Genomic DNA, 26,961 nt, shown 5'->3' on the forward strand with positions numbered 1-26,961 from the left:
ACATACATGTACATATTACCTCAATTACCTCGAATAACCGGTGCCCTCACACATTGACTCTGTACCGGTACCCCCTGTATATAGCCTTGCTATTGTTATTTTACTGTTGTTCATTAATTATTTGTTACTTAAAAAAAAAGTCCTAAAACTGCATTGTTGGTTAAGGGCTTGTAAGTATGTATTTCACTGTAAGGTCTACCTACACCTGTTGTATTCGGCACATGTGACAAATAAAATTTGATTTGATTTGATTCCACTCCAGCCATTACCACGAGCCCGTCCACCCCAATTAAGGTGCCACCAACCTCCTGTGCTGTGATGTCTCCTCTCAACACGGGGAATAGACTACTGTGGCTATCAGGCTATCCACTTCAAATATGATTAGTGCCATCGTCAGATGGGATTGAAGAGAATCATAGGGCTTCCTTTTTTATTCCTTGAATGTACTGCTAGTAGCTGTGTTAGCTATCACGTCAGCTGTGTTAGCTATCATGGCAGCTGTGTTAGCTATCATGGCAGCTGTGTTAGCTATCATGCAATCTTGAATCCTTATTTTAGCAGGTTAGTAGGCTGGGAACAACACATTCTATTTTACAGATCTCCAACACAAGAAGAAATGTTGAATGTATAATTTGGAAGTTTACTGAAACACCTGTTGTGGGAGGACCCATAACCGTGCACTGTTATTAGACTACACAGAAAGAGAGAGACTGTGTCTGTATCTGTCTGGGGCTCAGTGTGTCAGTAGTACTGTGTTATTACAGGGTAAAAGCAGTCATTATCTACCCCTGATGTGGCATTAATCCACCGAGCTTTGCACTCAAACACTTTCTCTTTTTTTATATAAAGAGGTGTTATCTGTGGGTGGTTTTTAGCAGTTAGGGCCTATTACACGATATGGAATGTTTTATGTAGGTAGTATAGCCATTATGATTCCAGGCCAGAGTGAAATGTACACTTGCCCTAAATAAACCATGTTCCATATTTAACATTTATACAAAATAACAGAAATATGTGCGGTTACGAGGTAAGGTAGTTTTCTGAACGGTTTGGATCTGAACTGAGTTGGTGGTTTATTTACATAGGAAGAACACTGGAGGTTAAAACTCAGAGGGAGAGAAAAATATTTGTGCTATTTCTCCCTCCCCACAAAAAAAGCTGTTATTCTGCCCGGGTGCTGTTTCGCAACTCAAAGGAGAGAACCGGATTTCTCAGAGCAATTTTCTTAGTTTATTTCCCCCAGTCTCAACAGACAAATATGGAACGGGCAGGTTAAACTAACAATGCCTTACATGCCACATTAATTCTGATTACAACCTCTCACTTTTGGTTATTTGAAAATGAAATAATCTCCAAAATATCACTATTTTTATAACAAGTCATAGAAAGTTGGTTGCAATTTCAGTTTTTTGTGGTTAAACTCAAATATACTAATTGATAAAAATAAAAAAATTCAATTAAATGTTTACAAAATGTATAATCTTTGTAAATGATATCATAAATAGGACTGGTGGAGTTATGTCACACATACAGCTAACAAACATACATGGAAATGCCTGCTCTACCCAAAATTACAACCAACTAATTGCAGCATTGCCGCAAAAATGTTTTACAGTGTTGATAGCATGATGACGCCGACAGAGATGGTTGCCTCGCTTTGAGCTCTTAGGAAACTATGCAGTATTTGTTTTTTTATGTATTATTTCTTACATTGTTACCCCAGGAAATCTTAAGTCTTATTACATACAGCCGGGAAGAACTATTGGATATAAGAGCAACGTCAACTTACCAACATTACGACCAGGAATACGACTTTCCCGAAGCGGATCCTCTGTTTGGACCACCACCCAGGACAATGGATCTAATTTCAGTAGTCGACCCAAAACAACGGTGCCGCAGAAGGGGCAGACGAAGCGGCCACCTGGTCAGGCTCCGTAGACGTGCACATTGCCCACCGCTCTCGAGTATACTACTAGCCAATGTCCAGTCTCTTGACAACAAGGTAGACGAAATTCGAGCAAGGGTTGCCTTCCAGAGAAACATCAGAGATTGTAACATTCTCTGTTTCACAGAAACAAAGCTCTCTCGGGATACGTTGTCGAAATCGGTTCAGCCACCGGGCTTCTCCATGCATCGCACCGACAGAGATATACACCACTCTGGGAAGAGGAAGGGCGGGGGTGTATCCTTGATGATTAACAGCTCATGGTGTAATCATAACAACATACAGGAACTCAAGTCCTACTTCTCATCCCACCTACAATTCCTTACAATCAAATGCCGGCCATATTACCTTCCAAGAGAATTATCGTCAGTTATAGTCACAGGTGTACATTCCCCCTCAAGCAGACACCAAGACGGCCATCAAGGAACTTCACTGGACTATATGCAAACTGGAAACCATATATCCTGAGGCTGCATTTACTGTAGCTGGGGATTTTAACAAAGCAAATTTGAGAACAAGGCTACCTAAATTCTACCAGCATATTGATTGCGCTACGCGCATGGGCAGTATCCTCGACCACTGCTTCTCTAACTTCCGCGATGCACAAAGCCCTCCCCCGCCCTTCGAGAAATCCTACCACGACACCATCTTTCTCCTACCGTCTAATGGCAGAAACTCAAACAGGATGTACCAGTGATGAGAACCATTCAACACTGGTCAGACCAATTGGAAGCCACGCTTCAAGATTCGTTTGATTACGCAGACTGGAATATGTTCATGTCAGCCTCAGAGAACAACATGGACCTATACGCTGCCTCGGTGAGTGCATTTATAAAGAAGTGCATTGAAGATGTTGTACCCACTGTGACTATTAAAACCTACCCTAACCAGAAACCGTGGATGGATGGTGGCATTCGTGCAAAACTGAAAGCGCGATCCACTGCATTTAACCATGGAAAAAGGTCTGGGAATATGACTGAATATAAACAGTGTAGTTATTCCCTCTGCAAGGCAATCAAAGAAGCGAAATGCCAGTACAGGGACAAGGTGGAGTAGCAATTAAACGGCTCAAACACGAGACGTATGTGGCAGGGTCTACAGGAAATCACGGACTACAAAAAGAAAACCAGCCATGTCACGGACGACTTCATGCTTCCAAACAAACTAAACACTTTCTTTGCCCGCTTTGAGGATAATACAGTGCCACCGTTGCGGCCCGCTAACAGTGCCACCATTGTGGCCCGCTAACCCCGCCCTGTGCAATTGGGTCCTGGACTTTCTGACGGGCCGCCCCCAGGTGGTGATGGTAGTAAACAACATCTCCACTTCGCTTACCCTCAACACTGGGGCCCCACAAGGGTGCGTGCTCAGCCTCCTCCTGTACTCCCTGTTCACCAACGACTGCGTGGCCATGCACACCTCCAACTCAATCATCAAGTTTGCAGACGACACAACAGTAGTGGGCTTGATTACCAACAACGACGAGACAGCCTACAGGGAGAAGGTGAGGGCACTCGGAGTGTGGTGTCAGGAAAACAACCTCTCACTCAATGTCAACAAAACAAAGGAGATGATCATGGACTTCAGGAAACAGCAGAGGGAGCACCCCCCTAACCACATCGACAGGACAGTAGTGGAGAGGGTGGAAAGTTTTAAGTTCCTCGGCGTACACATCACAGACAAACTGAAATGGTCCACCCACAGAGACAGTGTGGTGAAGAAGGCGCAACAGCACCTCTTCAACCTCTGGAGGCTGAAGAAATTTGGCTTGTCACCCAAAACCCTGACAAACTTTTACAGATGCACAATCGAAAGCATCCTGTCGGGCTGTATCACCGCCTGGTACGGCAACTGCACCACCCTCAACCGCAAGGCTCTCCAGAGGGTGGTGCGGTCTGCACAACACATCACCGGTGGAAAACTACCTGCCCTCCATGACACCTACAGCACCCAATGTCACAGGAAGGCCAAAAAGATCATCAAGGACATCAACCACCCGAGCCACTGCCTGTTCACACATCTTCCATCCAGAAGGCGAGGTCAGTACATGTGTATCAAGGCCATCAGACTGCTAAACAGCAATCAATAACTCAGAGAGGCTGCTGCCTACATTGAGACCCAATCACTGGCCACTTTAATAAATGGATCACTAGTCACTTTATACAATGCAACTATAAATAATGCCACTTTAATAATGTTTACATATCTTACATTTATCATATCACATGTATATACTGTATTTTATTTATAATGTTTACATATCTTACATTACTCATATCACATGTATATACTGTATTTATACCATCTATTGTACCTTGCCTAAGCCGCTCGGCCATCGCTCATCCATATACTTACATGTACATACTCTCATTCACCCCTTTAGATTTTTGTGTATTAGGTAGTCGTTGGGGATTGTTAGATTACTTGTTAGATATTACTGCACTGTCGGAACTAGAAGCACAAGCATTTTGCTACACTCGCATTAACATCTGCTAACCATGTGTATGTGAAAAATTTGATTTGATTTAAAAATGGAAGAGGAAGGGAGAAAAAGTAAGGAACTTGTCTGTCGGCCTTGCATTAAAGACCAAAATAGGTTAAAGAAAATTGTGATAAATAAAAAAGTATACCAGTTTCCTTTAAGGACCAAAAAATTGACAGCTGTGCCATAGAGACTGCAAAACAGTTGATAAGATGTTTTTGATGTACTGATTCCATGCACATAGTTTATGAACTGATACGCAATATAACGCCAGAACGTTATAAATATGGGGGATACAACCTTCCCAGCTCTAAAGATTTTGTCATTAGTCATTAGATCATTTATTTTGGTACTGTGCATATGTAGCTTGTTTTTGGTTACAGATCGAGGAACGGCTGAAGAATTGCAACATTTACCTGGAGCTAACTCTGGAAATAGCACTACTGGGTGATTTGAAAATTCATAGTCAATCGATCAATAACATAATAATACTTATAACAAAAATATTTATCTTTAATTTACAATCTGTAGAAACTATGAGAATACAAAGGTTTAGAACTTTTGTTAAACATCCCAGCACAGTTGAAAAATGTATGGCAAATAGAGATAGATGGGAGGGGTTGAATGGAGCTGAAGGGTGGGACTAATAACAACAAGATAACTAATGTAAAATATACTGTGTCCATAAAATGTGTATATGTTCAGAACCTTTGTGAAACAGCACAGTTAAAAATATATGGCAAATAGAAATCAAACTGGATGGACATCAGAAATAGATGGGAGAGGTTGAGGAAGGAATAAAAACAAACAAAATATAACTATTGTAAAATAGATTGTGTCTGTAAAATGTATATAGTATGTATAAGCTGGAAGTAGAAGCCTACGTGTTGTTGTTCATTAGTTTACTCCAATTAGGGGAGGAGTGGTAGGGTTAGTGGAAAATAATAAAGGAAAATATGTTTAAAACATATATGTATGTATATCTTTATTTGGTTACTACATGATTCCATATGTGTTATTCCATAGTTTTGATGTCTTCACTATTATTCTATAATGTAGAAAATAGTCAAAATAGTAAAAACCCTTGAATGAGTAGGTGTGTCCAAACTTTTGACTGGTACTGTATATATTTACAAAAAAAAGATATGGGGGATTGGAAATGATGCAGACAATTACACTGATGGAAGCTACAATCTGCAATATTAAAGCTGATCTACCCCCTAAAATTAAAAAATGCCTTCATTGCAGTCTATTGAATAGTAAGGGAGGGACCAATTGTATTTTGTAGTATTGGTTTTAATCCAGTCTATTGAATAGTAAGGAACCATCTGTATATATAGAGGATGTTTATAAGCAGCAGTCTATAGAAAATAAGGAGAGCAGCTGTAAGGGACTGACCTCTAGAGGTTGCTTATGCAGTCTATTGTTTGGCTGCTGAATCTACTATCAACCATGAGGAAAGGGAACTCTCTAAAGGGAGAGCACTGATCCTAAAGGTCCAATATGGACCATACATCAGGTTCCCCTATCAGTGATTGTGTCTGGCGTTGATATCATTACTCATATCACAGACGCTCAGTGCAGCGCAGGCTTAGTCAGGACTTAGTCTCTCTGTGATTTGCAATGCAAAGACAGACTTATCTGGTGCCGGGCCGTGCGTCCATTGCTCTAACCGCTCCCCGCTATTAAACAGAGGGAGATTTGTCTGTCTGGGCCATATTTCATTGATCCACACGCCCACGCCCGAGGGGAACAGCCGTCGTTATGGTTACCATGCCAATTACTGTGACAGAACCAGGGGCGGGCAGAGGGGGCTGGCAGAGGGGACACTCTGACACAGATGGCTGTTTCAGAGCACTGCTGCCCTATCGCCAGAGAAAGACCGAGAGAGAAAGAGAGAGAGAGAGAGAGAGAGAGAGAGAGAGAGAGAGAGAGAGAGAGAGAGAGAGAGAGTTTTAAATATTTGTTTGGGTCTGTACTGTCTCTGTGACAGTGTCATGATGATTAACAGTTCTACATCCATGAAGTGAATGAACTCTCCTCTGTGTATTAAGTCATCCCCTCCGACTCATTCTTTCTTATGTCACACACACACACACACAAACACAAACAAACGTGATTGGATTCCCTTGCCAAAGCCAAGGTCAGGGAAGGGGGAGTAACTCCCAGACCTTAATCAATTTGTTTTCCTCTTCCATAGTTCCGGTCAGGCTTGTAGAGAAGGGGGTTTAGCTGGTACTTAGCACAGTCTTGGAAAGCAGCATATCACTCAGCTCATTTTAATATCATTCCAATTCATAAAACCAGCTGTCATTTAATCTGAGTCATTATCTTACACTAGATGAATATTGTATATGAGACCGTAATGCACTCTCCTAAATCAGCACAGTCTCATATCACTACTCAGACATGTCTAATCAATCAGGAAGTGAGGAAGGAGGTGGGGGTGAGGGTGAGGGAGGGAGAAGTGATTGTGACCGATATATAGCAGATTTGCCTCCTTCCTGTGGATCCCCAACTCGTAAAACGACTCTATTCACTCACCCGGTCCATCCCTCATTCCAAACTCCTTCCTTATCTCCCTCTACCCTCTTACAACCCAAAACCTTTAACCTCGAATCCACACCCATCCACCGCTCACTCCAATTCCCTCTCTGCTAACCCACCCACCCTAACCAACCCAGTCTCTTGGGCTAGCCCCCTACTCCGGATGGAGAATAATGACCCCTTTCCCACTAGCTGTAATTACAGTCTCTCTCTCTCTCTGTATGTGTGTGTCACTGTGTTTGCATGTGTGTCACAGTGTGTGTGCCACTGTGTGTGTGCGTGTGTGTCACTGTGTGTGTGTGTCACTCTGCCCTCTCTCCCAGTGGGGTTAAGTCTCAGGTCAAGAGGGACATGGATGCCATATGAGACCCAATATGTCACATAGACAGACAGACACTGTCATATGCATTTTCCATTCTGCATTACAATGACAAAAGGCTAGGTTCCATATGCACCACACTATTTGGCCTTTCAGACACTTCACATCCAAGAATTGCATTGACTTTTTGACAAACGATCGATATCTTAGCATTAGGCCTCCTCCATTAATATGCTCTAACTCTAACATACACAATGCACTGAAATACTTGGGAGAGAAATACAGTGCAAATGCAGGCCACATATCCCTCATAACACAGCCTAACAATGGTTAAGCACTTCCCCTTTGAGTTGTGGCTCTCTAAACTCATTAAGAAGGCTACTGATGGGACCGAGCAGGGTTTTGCTCTCCTCTATTCTCCTCACACCTAAAAGACAGCGTCCTTGTTCCCACAGGAAAGTCTGGCATCGGGCCCTGCCCTCTCTCCATCTCTTAGTCCAATTTCTCAAAGACCCCTGAGAGACTGGCACACAGCCAATTACAATCTCCCCCTACCTTCCCTCATTTCCAAAACACACAATCCTTCCCCCCTCCAACCCCACTGCCATCCCCCTCCACGGTCTACAAGTCCCTTGCTGTGATCGTTCTTGATCTACCCCCCCAACGCTCCACCCATTTTTTACCACCACCCCGCCCTCCCCATCCATGCCTGACATACAATAGCCCATATAGCAGTGGTCCACTGGGGTTCCCTGACTAGGGTCCGCTCTCCTCCACATCCACCCAGCACCAACTCTACTAGTGTGTGAGCCACCAAGGCATAGAGAAGAGTTTAATTTGGGAGAAAGGGGGTGGCATAAGGAGAGTGAGAAGGGGCCCAGACCCACTGGCCTACTTTCACTGAGGGCCTGGGGAGGCAGGGGAGAGGGATGGCGCGGGTGGGTGGGGGGACCTGTCATGATGATAATGGTCATGTTAACAGAAGCCCCGGGCGAGAGCCTGGAATGAGAGGGTGGCCCGGTGGAACTGGGTGTGGTAGTGTGGTGGGACTCCAGAGACAGAGTAGAGAGGGGATCTATTAAATCTAGGCTACTTCATGATGAGAGGCTCTAAATCAACCCCTGTGGTAAAATTAATATAGACAAGAGGAGTGGAGAGGAGAGGCCACTTCATGATAATCACAAGTGGACACGGCTGACAATTATAGCGGAGCTGAAGAGGAGGGTGTCAAAACACATTTCAACAGGGAACGATAATATCTGTTGACTATTTCCTCTAGACTCTACCATCAGACCACAAAGCAATCAAAAAGCTCCTGAAGGCAGACCTTGGACCTACCTTGATACACTATACTCCCACTGCACCCGAGGTCTTCTACATGGCAAAGCAAATAGTCAGCTGCAGACTACAGTGTAAAATGGATGGATGGGTGGACCACCGAGTCGGACACCTTCCTGTGTCGGAGACCCTCGATTGAAGATAGGGGTGAGGCTGGTCATGCCTGTGTGTTCATGTGTGTGTGTGTGTGTGGGGGGGGGGGGGTCAAGGCATCCACCATCTGTCTACTTATGCCATAAAATCCTTATTCCTGCGCTCTGTATTATGCTAATTTGTGTATGGTAACTCTATCCCCTCCCCCTGCGGCCTGCGCTCCTCTTTTGTTTTTGGGCACACTCCCGTACCCCAAGGGGTTCTCTCATACACCCTCGGGGCCAATTCTTCCCCAATACGCCCTGAGGGTGTTCTTCTAGGGGAGAGGCTCAGGGGGGAGGCAGGTCACATCTCAAATCAAATCCAATTGTATTTGTCACATGCGCCGAATACAACAGGTAATATACCAGGTGTCACATGCGCCGAATACAACAGGTAATACACGAATACAACAGGTAATATACCAGGTGTCACATGCGCCGAATACAACAGGTAATACACGAATACAACAGGTAATATACCAGGTGTCACATGCGCCGAATACAACAGGTAATACACGAATACAACAGGTAATATACCAGGTGTCACATGCGCCGAATACAACAGGTAATACACGAATACAACAGGTAATATACCAGGTGTCACATGCGCCGAATACAACAGGTAATACACGAATACAACAGGTAATATACCAGGTGTCACATGCGCCGAATACAACAGGTAATACACGAATACAACAGGTAATATACCAGGTGTCACATGCGCCGAATACAACAGGTAATACACGAATACAACAGGTAATATACCAGGTGTCACATGCGCCGAATACAACAGGTTTCACCTTACAGTGAAATGCTTACTTACAAGCCCTTAACCAACAATGCAGTTTAAAGAAAATATTGCACTGAGCGCAAGTGTAATAGCCAAGTCAGTATCGCATTCACACATATTCACTAGAGCGCGTACATGTGTGTTAGATTAGAAGAGCTTAGTGAATGCTTATAATGACACTGGTCCAACTCTCCATGTCACAGAATCAGTGTCAGAGCGTCAGCTCAGAGGGGTGGGTATCCTCCATTTCCTTGGCGATAGCCAGAGCAGGAAATACCCCACTGAGAAGAAACAAACACATTTCTTCCACAAACACCCATCTTCAGTCTTGAAAACATAAAGGTGGGTGGCTTTTAATGAATTCTTTGCTTCTGCTCCGTCTCTCCTATTCTCTCAAAGACGTCCGGTCTGGTCCATAGAGCCATATTTCAGCTGCTTCCGGCCTCCTATTAATACCCAGCTAGGGCTGTGTTGCGGTAAACAGGATACAGCGCTGGACTGTAATTCAATAGAGGGAAGGAGCTGTGGAGAGCATTAGGGAGCTTGCTGTGGGAGAGGGGGCAGCCTGGGAGTCAGATTCAAGATGGCATTGGTTAGGAGTGAGAAGGCCAAGCAGGGGTGAGATGACTATAATACCCTTGAGAGTCTAGAGCTGCCCTTGCGGTATGGCCTTACCTTTCTGCCCTTAACTTCTGAGGATGGCTGGGGGCAAGAAACATGTCTTGTTGTTTGGCTCTGAAGTACGGACATGATCCTAAATCATGTGTTAAAGGTCTAAAATCACAGAACAGGGAGAGGGAAGGTATAGTGTTGCTCACAACAAGAGTGTAGGAGTGTGGTAGGGTGTAAGGCTATCTGTTTCCCTGTATCGGTTAGGGTGTGTGGGTGTAAACTAAACTACTGTATCTCAAGTTGCCTGGAGCACTTGGCAGAGAGCATAAACAGAGTTTGAGGGGGATCCGATGATAGAGTTAATCCACACACTCTAATAAAAGGAACAATGCAGGCGGGAGTCAAAACACACATTTATACAACACACACGTTTATATAACACACACGTTTATATAACACACGCGTTTGGAGAAACAGTATCACATAACCAGCCAAAGCACTGATAGGCATTTACTCTTCACAAGGTGGAGAACAGAATCACTACATAACCAAGTGACCTGGGTTACTTAATTCAGTGAGTTAGTATAGTGCAGTATAGTGCAGATCGTATGTATCGGTAAGTGAATCTAAAAGTACCCAGTGTCTAGCCGAAAACCAGTGAAAGTCATGGGACTAACTCAGTGGAGGCTGTTAAGTTGAGGATGGCTGATAATAATGTCTGGAATGGAGCAAATTGAAGGGCATCAAACACATGGAAACCATGTGTTTGATCTATTTGATTCCGCTCCAGCCATTACCACGAGCCCCTTCTCCCCAATTAAGGTGCCACCAACATCCTGTGGACGAACTAGCCTTTCTCTCTCAGAATATGTGTAATAATAATCATCAGCACAATCATTGTGATATAGGACACATTACAGAGAGAAAATTAAGAAACACCAGTTGGATACAAAATGTGCTGAAGAATACATTCTGTGGTGAAGACAAAACGTCTAGCCTAATCAGCTAGTTGAGAAATGGACTGAATGTGATGACGGAGAAATAAAGAATAACAGGATAGGGAGGAGGAGAGGAGGAGGAGAGGGGAAGGAGTGGACCCAGGACTCCTGTGTGGCTCAGTTGGCAGAGCATGGTGCTTGCAACGCCAGAGTTCTGGTTTCGATTCTGACGGGCACCAGTACGAAAAAGTATGAAAATGTATGCACTCACTACTGTATGTCGCTCTGGATAAGAGCGTCTACTAAATCAGGGTTTCCCAAGCTCGGTCCTGGGGTCCCCACCTGGATGCACGTTTTGCTTTTTGCCCTAGCACTAAACAGCTGATTCAAATCACCAACTCATCATCGAGCTTTGATTATTTGAATCAGCAGTGTAGTGCTAGCGCAAAAACATTGGGTGATTTGTGTTGAGGGATTAATGAAGGTGATGAGTGGAGGAGGCAGGACAATGTCAGCCGTACACATAGAGACCAGAGCTCTTCTGTTGGAGTCGTGACAGAGGACCTCAGTCCAGCGATGATGACCTCATCCTCTACTTATAGACTGATCTGGCTATAGTGCTCCACAAACAGAAGTGGAAAAATGACCCTGCTGGGCCACCGTACTGCTACTCTTAATGCACTGTGACTGGATTAATTAATTCAGAGCTGCCTCAATCTAATGTCCAAACAAGTAATCACTATTCCCCACACACACACACACACACAATTTTGGGTCTTTGTGCCCTCCTGAATCCCAAGGGTACTCCGGGTGGGTGAGGATGTATTTATGTATGTATGTATGTATTATGTACAATGTATTTTTGTAAATAACAGCTGGTGCACGATATCTAAGTAAAGTATCTCATGATAAGCTGTAGACCACACTATCTACCTAGAGAGTTTTAATCTGTATTTTTCGTAGCTGTTTACATACCACCACAGACTCTGGCTGGCAGTAAGACAGCATTGAATAAACTGTATTTTGCCATAAGCAAACAAGAAAACGCTCTCACCCAGAGGCAGCGCTCCTAGTAGCCGGGGACATTAATGCAGAGCAACTTAAATCCGTATTACCAAATTTCTATCAGCATGTTAAATGTGCAACCAGAGGAGAAAAAAAAAAACTCAGGACCACCTTTACGTCACACACAGAGACGCATACAAAGCTCTCCCTCGCCCTCCATTTGTCAAATCTGACCATAATTCTATCCTCCTGATTCCTGCTTACAAGCAAAAATGAAAGCAGGAAGCACCAGTGATTAGATAATTGAAAAAGTGGTCAGATGAAGCAGATGCTAAGCTACAGGACTGTTTTGCTAGCACAGACTGGAATATGTTCTGGGAATCCTGCGATGGCATTGAGGAGTACACCACATCAGTCATTGGCTTCATCAATAAGTGCATGGATGACGTCGTCCCCACAGTGACCGTACGTACATACCCAAACCAGAAGCCATGGATTACAGCTAACATCCGCACTGAGCTAAAGGCTAGACCTGCCGCTTTCAAGGAGTGGGACTCTAACCTCGGAAGCTTATAAGAAATCCCACTATGCCCTCCGACGAACCATCAAACAGGCAAAGCATCAATACAGGAATAAGATCGAATCGTACTACATCGAGCTCTGACGCTCATCGGATGTGGCAGGGCTTGCAAACCATTACAGACTACAAAGGGAAGCACAGCCGAGAGCTGCCCAGTGACACGAGCCTACCAGACGAGCTATACTACTTCTATGCTCGCTTCGAGGAAAATAACAATGAAACATGCATTAGAGCAGCAGCTGTTCCAGAAGACTGTGTGATCACGCTCTCCGCAGCCGATGTGAGTAAGACCATTAAAGAGGTCAACATTCACAAGGCCGCAGGGCCAGACGGGGCCCCTCAGGGGTGCGATGACACAACAGTGGTAGGCCTGATCACCGACTACGACGAAACAGCTTATAGGGAGGAGGTCAGAGACCTGGCCATGTGGTGCTAAAAACTAATTTTTTCACAATTCCTGACATTTAATCCCAGTAAAAATTCCTTGTTTTAGGTCAGTTAGGATCACCACTTTATTTTACTGCTGTTCTTTAATTACTTGTTACTTTTATTTCTTATTCTTATCCATATATTTTTTAACTGCACTGTTGGTTAGGTGCTCGTAAATAAGCATTTCACTGCAAGGTCTACACCTGTTGTATTCAGCGCATGTGACTAATAAAATGGTATTTTATTTTATAACTCCAAATTGCTGTTATCTTCAGGCTAACGCCCTCCGAAAGCTGAATACAGCTAATATGGCCCACGCTCTAATCTGAGGTTCATACTGCACTAGATAGGCTAGATGCAGGTCGGGAATTAACCCACTCTAGGGCGGCATCGAGAGAAGTAGCAGTCTCAACTGGGCATATGTTTAGAAACGGTGGCTGAAGTGAGTAAAGAAAAAAACTGAACTTCTACGACACCAAGTCTGACAGGACTGAGGACAAGGGTCAGCGAGAGTTGGCCAGTGAGAGGGATCGTGACGAGACACAGGTAAGCCGCTTGATCTCTGATCTGACGTGGCGAGAAACCTCCCCATTGCAGTCAATGATGACATCATCCTGCATACAATGGTAAAGGGGCAGTCCATCTCCACATGGCGTCCAGCATGTGTGTTGCACTATAGGGCCAGAGAGGTTATCGAACAGACAGCTACCCTGGAAAGCTAAGAGAGACATACCAAGCACCCGAAATTCAAAACCTTTGCCCTTGCTGATGTCATGCCTGCTGTCTCCCAAAGTCACAACAGTTCACCAGCTTCCCTGTCTAACCCTCTCCCAACCAGAGACCCACCCACACCAAACCTCATAACTGAAGGGAAACAAACACAGCTGCTTCCCCTCCTACACCACCCAGCCACCTTGGCCCTGTGGACTGCTTCACTAACCCGCAGCTCCTGTTTCAATACAGCCAACAAACAACCCAAAGCCCTTCACTGTACAGTACCTCAGACTTAAACACCCAAACATATGCTTGATCTGTGATGAATACAGCCTGCTGATCTTTCATCCATCATTGAGGGAAGAAACAAAAGCCCTTAAAGTTATTAAGCTTTAACAGAAGTTGGTCTTATTCAAATTTGGGTGAGATTGGGATCTTTTTGTTTGTACAATCCAAGCCACCATATGGTCACTCGGTCCAAATGACTGTAGTTACACCAGATTCACAAGGGCCTCCCTTAACATGAACCTCTGACTCAAGTTACACAAATCTAGAGTGGAACTCGTCCCTGAAGTACACTATATATACAAAAGTATGTGGACAGCCCTTCAAATTAGTGGATTTGGCCATTTCAGCCACACCCGTTGCTGAAAGATGTATAAAATCAAGCACACAGCCATGCAATCTCTATAGACAAACATTAGCAGTAGAATGGCCTTACTGAAGAGCTCAGTGACTATCAACATGGCACCGTCAAAAGATGCAACATTTCCAACAAGTCAGTTCATCAAATGTCTGCCCTGCTAGAAATGCCCCGGTCAACTGTAAGTGCTGTTATTGTGAAGTGGAAACGTCTAGGAGCAACAATGGCTCAGCCGGGAAGTGGTAGGCCACACAAGCTCACAGAATGGGACCGCTGCGTGCTGAAGCACGTAACACTCACTACCGAGTTCCAAAATGCCTCTGGAAGCAACGTCAGCACAAGAGCTGTTCGTCTGGAGCTTCATGAAATGGGTTTCCATGGCCGAGCAGCCGCACACAAGCCTAAGATCACCATGCGCAATGCCAAGCGCTGGCTGGAGTGGTATAAAGCTCGACGCCATTGGACTCTGGAGCAGTGGAAACGCATTCTCTGGAGGGATGAATCAAGCTTCACCATCTGGACTAATCTGGGTTTGGCAGATGCCAGGAGAACGCTACCTGCCACAATGCATAGTGCCAACTGTAACTGGTGGAGGAGGAATAATGGTCTGGGGATATTTTTCATAGTTCGGAATAGGCCCCTTAGTTCCAGTGAAGGGAAATCTTAACGCTACAGCATACAATGCCATTCTAGACAATTCTGTGGTTCCAACTTTGTGGCAACAGTTTGGGGAAGGCCCTTTCCTGTTTCAGCATTACAATGCCTCCGTGCACAAAGCGTGGTCCATACAGAAATGGTTTATAGAGATCATTGTGGAAGAACTTGACTGGTGTGCACAGAGCTCTGACCTCAACCCCATTGAACACATTTGGGATGAATTGGAACGCCGACTGCGAGCCAGGCCTAATCGCCCAACATCAGTGCCCAACCTCACTAATGCTCTTGTGGCTGAATGGAAGCAAGTCCCCACAGCAATGTTTCAACATCTAGTGGAAAGCCTTCCCAGAAGAGTGGAGGCTGTTATAGCAGCAAAGGGGGGCCAACTCCATATCAATGCCCATGATTTTGGAATGAGAGGTTCGATGAGCAGGTGTCCACATTAATCCCAGCTGGCCCATTCCATGGGACACCAGAGTAGCAGGACAGACCCAGTGGAGACATACAGACAGTGGAGTAGGCTAGAAGGGAACAAGTGCCGGTAGAGCACCAGGCAGGGAAGCGCCAGGGCAGCAGCAACCAGGCAGGCACTCTTTTCCCTGGGCTGAGTGTCGCCGGGTCCTGGCCTTGCTCCCAGACATCCATAAGCCCTGAGCACAGCGGCTGGGATTCATCCTCTTAGACCAAGAAGGGAGAGGATTTGGGACTTTATTTAGTGCCATTTAGAAAAGATTATCCCTTAATTGCGGAGCGGGTGTCCAGCACAGGGCCGCCAGATATGAAAAGAACGGTTAAAATACCCTCTAAAACAATATGGGGAGGGGGTGTGGGGATCCCAAAGTACATAGTTTAGAGAAGCATCCATATCAACCACTCATGGTCTGGTGGCTCCAGGGAGGGAGGCCCTGCCAATCACTGACCAACCCCACTATTAGAGCGCCATATTGGGGCAAACACCCCAGACAAACACCCCCCTACTAGAGCCCAATCCAACCGTGGGACAACAACAATCAAACTGAGGATGACTTTAGGACATCTCTTCCCTTACAAGGGAGCAAATGTACTGTGTCATCCTATTTTTAAAAGGCATCTAATAGATAGGGCTGTGACGTTCACGGAATTTTGTCAGCCTGTGATTGTCAAGCAAATAACTGACGGTTTCACGGTAATTGACCGGTAATTAACAAACACATTTAGCATCTCCTGGCTTCAACACAAGCCACTGATGTGGACCTTTGGAACATCTACATTTTAAAAGTCTAATAAATCCATGTAATATAACCTACACCTTCACAATAAATCCATTACTTATTTTAGACAGGTCTAAAGAAACATGATATGAAGAAAATGTAGTCTATTTCAGAAGAACAGAACAGCATACTCTGAGTTGTCCTTATGTTAGGTCCTGATCTGGCTATGCCAAATGGCTGTTGGGTACACTATTTCATTTAGAATACAGAATTTGCTTAGAATTCCGTGACATTATTTTATATTATTTTATAGTATGAAGAATACAATTGAACAAAGCTGAATAAAATAGAAAGGATATTTTCTCCAAATGATTTCTAATGGAGTGTGCACATGCGGCTATTCTGTGTTGAGCGTTAACAAAGAAACAGGTCCTCCTATATTCTTAATTTAGAGTTATTTATGTAACTTTAGTTGTTCTACAAACGTCGGGCTATATGTTTTGATTTTTAATACATTGTAAGGCTGCATGATGCGACTCTAATGATGACTTTTATTTTTTTTATTAATTTCTTTGCCGACCTGTACACACTTTATCAGTCTCTCATTCACAATTTGAGAAGTACTTGATAACAATGCGCACGCAGCAGTAGGATATAAGCACAAATGTTCCATTAGCGGAAAATAATACTATCAAAAGTGACCGCAAATGCGATAATGCATGTAATGCTTTTATTATAAAGGTGCTTTTTTATGGTGAAAAGTACCTTCCCCAAACTTGAAATTCACACGCTGCTTATGTATCCCAGTTAGACTCTACACCCCTTGTAAAGCAGAGTAATGTGCTTAAATTTTAAGAAGTTATTTGGCCACTTTCGTTGTGATACAAACCTTATCAAAACATATAGGCCTATGGGCTAGGCTACATGAGGTGTGCAACTATGATTTGAAAATGTTACAAAAAAAAGGGCATTGCTTCTTGCTTTAAACTGGGCATAATTCACAAGTGATAATATATCATTCACAAGTGATATGCTAATATTGTCACCCATCAGACTATTCTTGATTTAATCTTGTGTTTAAATATACAGTTGAAGTCGGAAGTTTACATACACCTTAGCCAAATACATTTAAACTCCTGACATTTAATCCTAGTAAAAATTCCCGGTCTTAGGTCAGTTAGGATCACCACTTTAATATAAGAATGTGAAATGTCAGAATAATAGTAGAGAGAATTATTTATTTCAGCTTTTATTTCTTTCATCACATTCCCAGTGGGTCAGAAGTTTACATTTAGCCAATAAGTATTTGGTAGCATTGGTAGCATTGTTTAACTTGGGTCAAACGTTTCGGGTAGTCTACCACAAGCTTCCCACAATAAGTTCAGTGAATTATGGCCCCTTCCTCCTGACAAAAGCTGGTGTAACTGAGTCAGGTTTCTAGGCCTCCTTTGCTCGCACATGCTTTTTCAGTTCTGACCACACATTTTCTGTAGGATTGAGGTCAGGGCTTTGTGATGGTCACTCCAATACCTTGACTTTGTTGTGCTTAAGCCATCTTGCCACAACTATGGTAGTATCCTTGGGGTCATTGTCCATTTGGAAGACCCATTTGCGACCAAGCTTTAACTTCCTGACTGATGTCTTGAGATGTTGCTTCAATATATCCGCATCATTTTCCGTCCTCATGATGCCATCTATTTTGTGAAGTGCACCAGTCCCTCCTGCAGCAAAAGCACCCCCACAACATGATGCTGCCACCCCATGCTTCACAGTTGGGATGGTGTTCTTCGGCTTGCAAGCCTCCCCCTTTTTCCTCCAAACATCGTGGTCATTATGGCCAAACAGTTCTATTTCTGTTTCATCAGCCCAGAGGTCATTTCTCCAAAAAGTACGATCTTTGTCCCCATATGCAGTTGCAAACCGTAGTCTGGCTTTATTATGGCTGTTTTGGAGCAGTGGCTTCTTCCTTGCTGAGTGGCCTTTCAGGTTATGTCGATAAAGGACTCGTTTTACTGTGGATATAGATACTTTCGAACCTGTTTCCTCCAGCATCTTCACAAGATTCTTTGCTGTTGTTCTGGGATTGATTTGCACTTTTCGCACCAAAGTACATTCCTCTCTAGGAGACAGAACGAGTCTCCTTCCTGAGCGCTATGACGGCTGCGTGGTCCCATGGTGTTTATACTTGCGTACTATTGTTTGTACAGATGAACGTGGTACCTTCAGGCATTTGGAAATTGCTCCAAATGATGAACCAGACTTGTGGAGGTCTACAATTTTTTTCTTAGGTCTTGGCTGATTTCTTTTGATTTTCCCATGATGTCAAGCAAAGAGGCACTGAGTTTGAAGGTAGGCCTTGAAATACATCCACAGGTACACCTCCAATTGACTCAAATGATGTCAATTAGCCTATCAGAAGCTTCTAAAGCCATGACATAATTTTCGGGAATTTTCCAAGCTGTTTAAAGTGTGTATGTAAACTTCTGACCCACTGGAATTGTGATACAGTGAATTATAAATGAAATAATCTGTCTGTAAACAATTGTTGGAAAAATTACTTGTGTCATGCAAAGTAGGATGTCCTAACTGACTTGACAAAACTATATATAGCATGTTAACAAGACATTTTTGTAGTGGTTGCAAAACGAGTTTTAATGACTCCAACCTAAGTGTACGTAAACTTCCGACTTCAACTGTACTAAATAATATATGTGTGAAATTTGTTTTGATTTAGAATGGACAATTATCAAAAAATACATTTACATTTTTTTATTTAACCTTCATTTAACTAGGCAAGTCAGTTAAGAACAAATTCTTATTTACAATGACGACCTAGGAACAGTGGGTTAACTGCCTTGTTCAGGGGCAGAACGACAGTTTTTTTACTTGTCACCTCGGGGATTCAATCTGGGAACCTTTCGGTTACTGCCCCAACCCTCAAACCACTAGGCTACCTGCACTTAAATAGCAAATGGAGGACGCGTTTCCTGTGGTTCATCTTCATGCCAGCCAGGTAGGCTATACTCCTGTTGTAAAGATAATCAATGTGCTAAATATATTCTTAATATTAGGAAAGTTGAGAACTAAATATAGTAGGCCTAGCCTATAGAAAGCTGATGGGATCCTCCTCTTTTTAATAGTGGCCATCACTCTGTTTTCTTGCGCAATTGCATAGCCTATAGAAATGTTGCGCAACATGAGCTCATGGGATCTCATGAAGTGTTTGATTAGATTTTCGATTACATTAGCATTGTTGTCAGAGTGATTAGAGGGATAATGGAGTCCTGAGTACCAGGCAGTTAGCAAGTTGGTAGTCTACTAATGACTATCAGCAGCATCAGAGCTTGGAGAAGCCTAATTACCGTGACTAAACTGCCTACATGACTCATGACTGCCGGTGTGGCGGTAATACGGTCACCACAACAGCCCTAATCCTAGGGGTTTGACACAATGAACACAGTGGAGGGGTTTAATGTCACACCTGACATCTTTGTTAAAGGACATATAGATATGTGCTTTAGCGATCTGGCATTTAAAAAAAAGGGACGAAAGTGACCAGTCCTTACAAATACAGCCACAATGGGACCTCTCTCAATCTCTCCTGAAGTCATTCCTCTGTGTTCTGGGAGCGTTTGACGCTCCCTTCATCTTTGACACCCAAGACCTGTTAACTCTATCGGGCTTAGGCACACAAAGGCCAGAGAGCCGAGTACAGAGTGCCCAGTTCTTCTGAGTTTAACTGTGTTTAGCCTCCGATTGTCAGGGAGAATTCCACAGCCTGATGCACAGCTGCTGGAGAGAGAGGGAGCAAGAAAAAGAGGGAGAGAGGGAGGGGGCGTAACTGAATGGCTATAGTGTGTTCTCTGACACTCTCCACAATGTCACAAGAACTCAGAGAACACTGGCCTTTGTCATGACAACAGTAGTGTGTGTGTGTTGACTAACAGCATTGGTCCAGCATTGGAGAGAAACAAAGAAAAAGATGTGGAAAGAGAAGGCTATGGAATGTTCTATGGGCCCGTTGTCTGCTCCCACAATAATCTGAGAATGCTGTCATCTTTATGGCCACCCGGGCAACCTCGTGACAATCGGTTCCACAGGCCTGAGAGAGGCCCAGAGCTTTAGATTTGCTACATGTAACAGCACCATTTGCTTGAGATTATGTCACATGCAACATTGCATCCTAGTTGTGTAACACCAGTCTCAACATTCACAACAAGACAGATATTCCACAGTCTCAGTGAAATTACCCCTAACCACTGTTTTATTTCCCTGTAATAGTTATGGTTAAAATGGGTTTTGAGGAAACCTCAATTTCCAGCCCAGTGATAAACGATACCTGGAAGGATGGCATCACGAGACTATGGGGTTAAAGTAATCTAATCCTGGATCTGTGGTTGGGGACTCCCACGAGTCACAAGAACAGTTAAAGAAAGGTGTGGCACATGATGTCTTTGCTGAGTGGTTTAAATTAAGAATATAAACAACAGCTGTGGGGGCTGGAGTCTGTAAACCTGTGATATCATCAACTGGTAAGGTGAAGGTGTATTATAATATCATTAACTTGTCATTTGAAGTTGTACTGTTAATGGTAAAGAGGCTAAAGTCCACAGTCTTATCATCATAAGGTGGAGAGTATAGCAGCCTAATCACGTTATAGGACTAAGGAGATTTGTGCTAAACCTGCTCTTATAAACCTACGCTTTGACAGCAGGTTTACCTTGTGTTTTGATAGGATCTTATCATTGGAGACGAAGGAGAGGAAGAAAAAGGAAACGAGGAGAGGAATCCATTTTAAATTATCGAGAAGCACCCTAGGACACCCCAGAGGAGCCCGGGGGCCAAGTGACCTAGGATGTACGTCTAGCAAGCCAACAGATGGACACTATAATCCAAGATAGCCGTAGCAGCTATTTTGGCTATCAATGGGCTATCAATGGGTAGCAACAGTCAACAAACAGTAAGTGCCCTCTAACCCCTGAAAGGTGTGGTAAGATTGGGGGAGGGGGAAAGTTGGCTTGCCAACGGTCCACTCACTTAGAAACAATGACAAGAGTCAAAGCAAAGCCAAACAGAGAGGTTGTGACCTTATGTTACAGTAACATGTAAGGGGAGGGTGAGAGACCCAAGGAATGATAATATACCAACAGTAGGAATCTAAAGCCTGAGCAGTATGTTAGTATGGGAGCAGCATGTCAGGGTGACTAGCAAGTAGCAGGGCAGGATTCCTAGAATACTGGCTACTAGAAAATCTGGAACAACAAGAGGGAAATAACATGTAAGGAATCAGTGGATGGACATATAGAAAGACAGAAAATATCCTCAGAATATACAATATCAAATCTATCCATAGAATAGCCTCCATCCATGGATGGTCTCTGATGGTTCACTGTATGTGTGCCATTCTGCAGCAGCAGGTAGCTGTAAAGCCTTAATTTGCAGAGCAGCAGCCTCAGTCACACACTCACAGTCACACTGGTAGAAACACCTGCTGGGAAGGCAGCATGCCGGATTCTCAAATTAAGGCAAAGATCTGTGCTGTTACTAGGCAACAGACTAGGCAACAGCGCAGAGATGAATTCCTCCAATTTATTGCACTGCCTCCCAAGTGGTGTTGACTAGCGCACGTGTGTGCGTATGTGTGTCCTCTTCTGCAGTTTGTCCTTCCCTGCCCCCGGGGTTAGACCTACTCCAGTTTAAAGGGCAACTGGACTTTGCTCAATGCCAACAATGATTTCTGGCCTGCTTTTTCCCACCCAGATTGGGACAAAAGAGTAACATCTGTCCTTTTAACACACAACAAACTTGAATTATGTGCACACGCAGAGACGAACACAGGGTCCAATGTTGGACAGACACCATTGTAAATAGTAGCCAGGTACAGCTATGTAATAACCATCTCCAGAGACAATGGTCATCCAACATTTACCTGACTAGACAGTAGTCCAACAGTCCTAACAGCCCCTAGAGACAAAGGACAGGCAACATTCTGTTTGTATAAGTCAGCTAGACCATTTTACCAGTCGCCAAAGTTGCTGTTAATGGTGCTTCCTTAACTCAGCACACAGTGGCAGGCCAATAGAAATTGACTGAAGTACTATAATGACATGAGTGCACTGTACTTCTACAGGCCATCTGAGTTAATAGTGTGTTTCAGCAGAATAACATCTCACCCTCTTCTATTACAGATTATTCTATTCAGGCATCCTGTACAAAATGAAATATGAAGAAATGTTTTGTTATTATTGTATTGTATTATTGTATTTTCTGTGGAAATCATCCACTGAGATAAGGTGTATTTTTAGATTTATTTTTTCTTCTGGGGGTGCTGCAGCACCCTCAGCACCCATACCCATACTTCCTGCGGCTATGCATCGAAGGCAGTCATTAAAATTAATTAAAATATCAATTCAATTTGGCACACAGCAAACGGATCCAGGCATGACTCTATGGAAATCTCAATATCCACTATAGTCTCACAAATGGCAACCCGACAAACAATCAACTGATTTCCTGGTGGACAAGTCTTAATGATCATCAAACCAGAATTGCTCAAACAAACAGTGGATATTAGACATTTGTTCATTCAAAACACAATTTTCCGTGACTAACCAACGAGTCATCACCAACTTGGTAAGTCAGACAAAAATGCAATGATTCAGGCTGTTTTTTTAAAAACAATAGTCTGCTTCGAAAAGTGGAAGAAAAACAAAAGCACCCCTATAATTATCTTGAAGCAATCAGTTTACCCTATTCTTGCTCTATCGCTGTCAGTCTGTTTCCTCTATTCAGGAGTTTTCCATGTTATTCTGAGATACTGGCCAAAGGAAAGCATGGGAACACAGAGCAGGCTGAGAAAGCACTCTAAAAACCCAGCCACTAACCACAGAGAGCGGTAGAGAGAGCGGTAGAGAGAGCGGTAGAGAGAGAGAGCGGTAGAGAGAGAGAGAGAGAGCGGTAGAGAGAGAGAGAGAGAGAGAGAGAGAGAGAGAGAGAGAGAGAGAAAGAAAGAAAGATAGGTAGAGAGAGAGGTAGAGAGGTAGAGAGAGATGCAATAGTGAGGGGGAGAAAGAGGGAGAAGAGACAGAGGAAAGGGACGACAGAGAGAAACAATGTGTTTATTGCCTTAAGCTTTTACTGTGTTATATCTGTTCAGCCAAGGGTTCCTCTCCCTTTTTCTCTGCCTCCCTCCTCTCTCTCTCTCTGCCTCATTCCTCATCCCACTCACATATTTACAGACCCAAGGGAGCTGTCATCATAGGGTACCCAGCCCACTGAGCCATGATGATTGGTCTGTTCTAGTCATGTGGGTAGCAGCAGGGAAGTAAAATCTCAGAGATAGGTTCCACATAGCAGGAAGTGACTCATCCAGGCCATGCAGTGAATCTCTGGGGAGAAATCTCAGTGCAAAAAAAGGACATGCCCCTTTTCTACCAAACTGCTCTGGGACACGTAAGCTGTTCAGCAGCTGCAGCAGTTCACTCTGACTCCCTACCCTACTTCTTACCCCACTCTCCTTCTTTCCTAATCAAAATCACAAGGCTGCTGAAACCTCTGCCAGGAAAAGGAAGGTAGAACTAGGACTGGCGTGTTACATTTAAGTGGGAAAGGGGTTTTCACAGTTTGGAAAGACAGACCAGTCCTTTATCCTGTCTCCCTGCCCTAACAGTCAACATTCCTCCCATTCCTGAATGGTCAAAACTCATTTTGTTTCCTCTGTGAGTAGGTTACTCATCCTTCCTCTTTTTCAGGCGGGAACTTTCAAAATTCAAAAACCACATGCCCGCCTCTTTTTCAAACCAGACTGGAAATACCAGATAATTAAGGTCCTCTGGTTTGAGAGACTACTTTACTAAGAGTATTGTCAAAATTGGTATTAGAGAGGACTTATGTGTGTTTAAATGAGGGATAAAATGATATCAACCAAAAGCAATTGAGTGAATGTCCACTTTTTTTATCAGTTACACATTAATAAAAAGGGTGGCAGTGGATAACCATTACTCAGATACATTAGTGAAGATATAATGTTCAGCATGTCAGATAACTCATCTTCATCCTCATTGGAGTAAGCCTATAATATTTCAGCAGTGCAATATACACTGAACAGAAATATAAACACAACATGTAAAGTTTTGGTCCCATGTTTCATGAGCTGAAATAAAAGATTCCAGAAATGTTTCATACCCACAAAAAGCTTATTTCTCTCAAATGATGTCCACAAATATGTTTACAGCCCTGTTAGTCAGCATTTCTCCTTTGCCAAGATAATCCATCCCCCTGAAAGGTGTGGTATATCAAGAAGCTGATTAAACAGCATGACCATTACACAGGTGCACCTTGTGCTGGGAACAATAAAAAGCCACGCTAAAATGTGCTGTTTTGTCACACAAGTTTTGATGGAGCGTGCAATTGGCGTGCTGACTGCAGGAATCTCCACCAGAGCTGTTGCCAGATAATTTAATGTTAATTTCTCTTCCATAAGCACCTCCAGTGTCGTTTTAGAGAATTGGGCAGCAAGTCCAACCGGCCACTCAACCACAGACCACGTGTATGGTGTCGTGTTGGTGAGCGTTTGCTGATGTCAAAGTTGTCCCATGGTGGCGGTGGGGTTATGGTATAGGGCAGGCATAAACTACGGACAATTACCACAATTGCATTTTATCGATGGCAATTTGAACGCACAGATACCGTGACGAGATTCTGAGGCCCATTGTGGTGCTATTCATCCGCCGACATCACCTTATAGCATGATAATGCACAGCTCCATGTCGCAAAGATCTGTATGCAAATCCTGGAAGCTGAAAATTACACCATTCCACAGGCCACAATCAACAGTCTGCCAGCCCGTATGCAAAGGATATGTGTCGCGCTGCATGATGCAAATGGTGGTCACACCAGATACTGACTGGTTTTCTGATCCACGGCCCTATTTTTTTTTTAAGGTATCTGTGACCAACATATGCATATCTGTATTCCCAGTCATGTGAAATCCATAGAATAGGGCCTAATGCATTTTGTCAATTGACTGATTTTATTTCAACTGTAACTCAGTAAATTCTTTTAAATTGTTAGATGTTGCGTTTATATTTTTCTTCAGTATATTTGAGTTTACATTTCAAATCCCACAGCAAATGACAATACACAACAAACACTGTATGGGCATGGAAAAAACAGAACGCATTTGTCTCTAACCCCAATACCTTCAATTAGAAAAAGCTAATTCCACAGCAGCTTGGCAAGATATTATGAAGCCTATAGCTAGAAGGGGTAGTATGGCAATAATATAAATTCACCCTGAAAGGGGAATCATTGATAGAACATAAGGCAAAGTTACAAGTACTTCATTGCCCCCCCCCCCACAAAAAAAATATATGGAATTTTATAGCTGTTTAAATGTATATTTCAATTTCATACAGCAAATACACACCGTTAAAACACTACAACGTACCTCTTTGAGCATGTCCAGTTCCTGGCGCACGGTCTCGTATTCGATCTCCAGGTCGTCATACTGATGTTGAAGCTGCTGCTTCTCCTCCAGCACTGCCAGCCCGTACTCCGCCGCCTGGATCTTCTCATGGGTGGTCTCACTCAGCTCCCGGGAAAGGCGCTCTATCTCGGCTCGCAGACACTCCGGTTCGGCCTCTAGCACGAGCATCGTTTCAGAATAGCGCTGCTCCTCCACGGACATACTGTGGATGTTGGTGATGGATCAACCTTGGCCGATGCGCCAGCTAATCCTACGACGAGGGGATGAGACGGCTTCAAGCGGGTCCAATCTTGAAGGATCGAGGAGAACCCTTTCGTTTTAATAGATTATTAGATTCTTCTGTATTTGAACTGCATGATCGGTACTCTTGCGTTTCTCGTTGCCACTTTGGGTATTGCGTTTTCGGTCATGAAGCTGTGGTTTCTTTATTTCTTCCGGCAGGAGAGGCTTGTCTGTTATCCCTACAACTGCTCCATGACTGCAGTTCCTTTGCCCTTCGCCTCTCCCCGGCTGCTCAGAGCGATTGGGGAGAAGCTGTCTAGCGCTGTCAGATCACTCAGCTGAGAGAACTAGAAGATAAGAATGGTGGTTGAAGGGAAATGTAGTACCACAAACGCCAATGCATAGATGTCAGGGAAATGCACTCATATCCCATCAGGCATTGTGTGCAGGCTAGTCTAAGGTGAAACGTGTGGAACACGGAAGCGGCATTTTATTTTCAAAGGAATGGGTCAAGAAAAGATTTGGTCACTGTGCATCTCGTGCCATCTGTCGGTTGTTTCTGTAGATTCACGATGCTGTAGTCATAGTCATAGCCTATAATAAAAGTGTTTCCAGCGGCTTTTGACAAGAGCATCACTCTCAACTTGATCAAATGACTAAAGCAGACAATAGGTTATGAACTAAATAGCCTATTGTCATTGATATTGCCATGCGTTTATTGAGGCTAGGAGCTACCGGACGCATCGTTTTTTTTGCCGTTGTGGTGGTATAACTCCAGCTGTTGGAATATGACAATATGAGCGCTTATTGTAAAGAGCGATCCGTAAGCCATCCACTGTGGGCAGAGCTAGGCATGTTGCATTGTACACGTTTTAATAGGATGATTTTTGTTTATACAATGGGCCCCCTGTTGGTCTGTATGGTCTAGT

General features: G+C 43.7%; 1 protein-coding gene across 6 annotated transcripts in view; it reads right to left on the reverse strand.

The window, feature by feature from the left end:
- LOC106571893 (protein bicaudal D homolog 2) overlaps positions 1 to 26,375 on the reverse strand; it is a 74,606-nt gene extending 48,231 nt beyond the window's left edge. For 5 of the 6 annotated variants that reach the window (XR_006759223.1, XM_014145432.2, XM_014145430.2 and 2 more), the window contains exons 1-2: positions 25,772 to 26,375; positions 6,200 to 6,292 (exon numbers count right to left, since the gene is read on the reverse strand). Coding sequence is in view for 5 of the 6 variants with exons in the window: in XM_014145432.2 (XP_014000907.1) it covers positions 6,200 to 6,292; positions 25,772 to 26,011 (333 nt within the window). In the remaining variant the exon portion in view is untranslated. The remainder of the gene's footprint in view (positions 1 to 6,199; positions 6,293 to 25,771) is intronic. The other variant, XM_014145431.2, reaches the window with a different exon arrangement.
- Between the last annotated feature and the right edge of the window lie 586 nt (positions 26,376 to 26,961).

Source organism: Salmo salar, chromosome ssa15 (assembly GCF_905237065.1).
Source record: "Salmo salar chromosome ssa15, Ssal_v3.1, whole genome shotgun sequence".
NCBI lineage: Eukaryota > Metazoa > Chordata > Actinopteri > Salmoniformes > Salmonidae > Salmo > Salmo salar.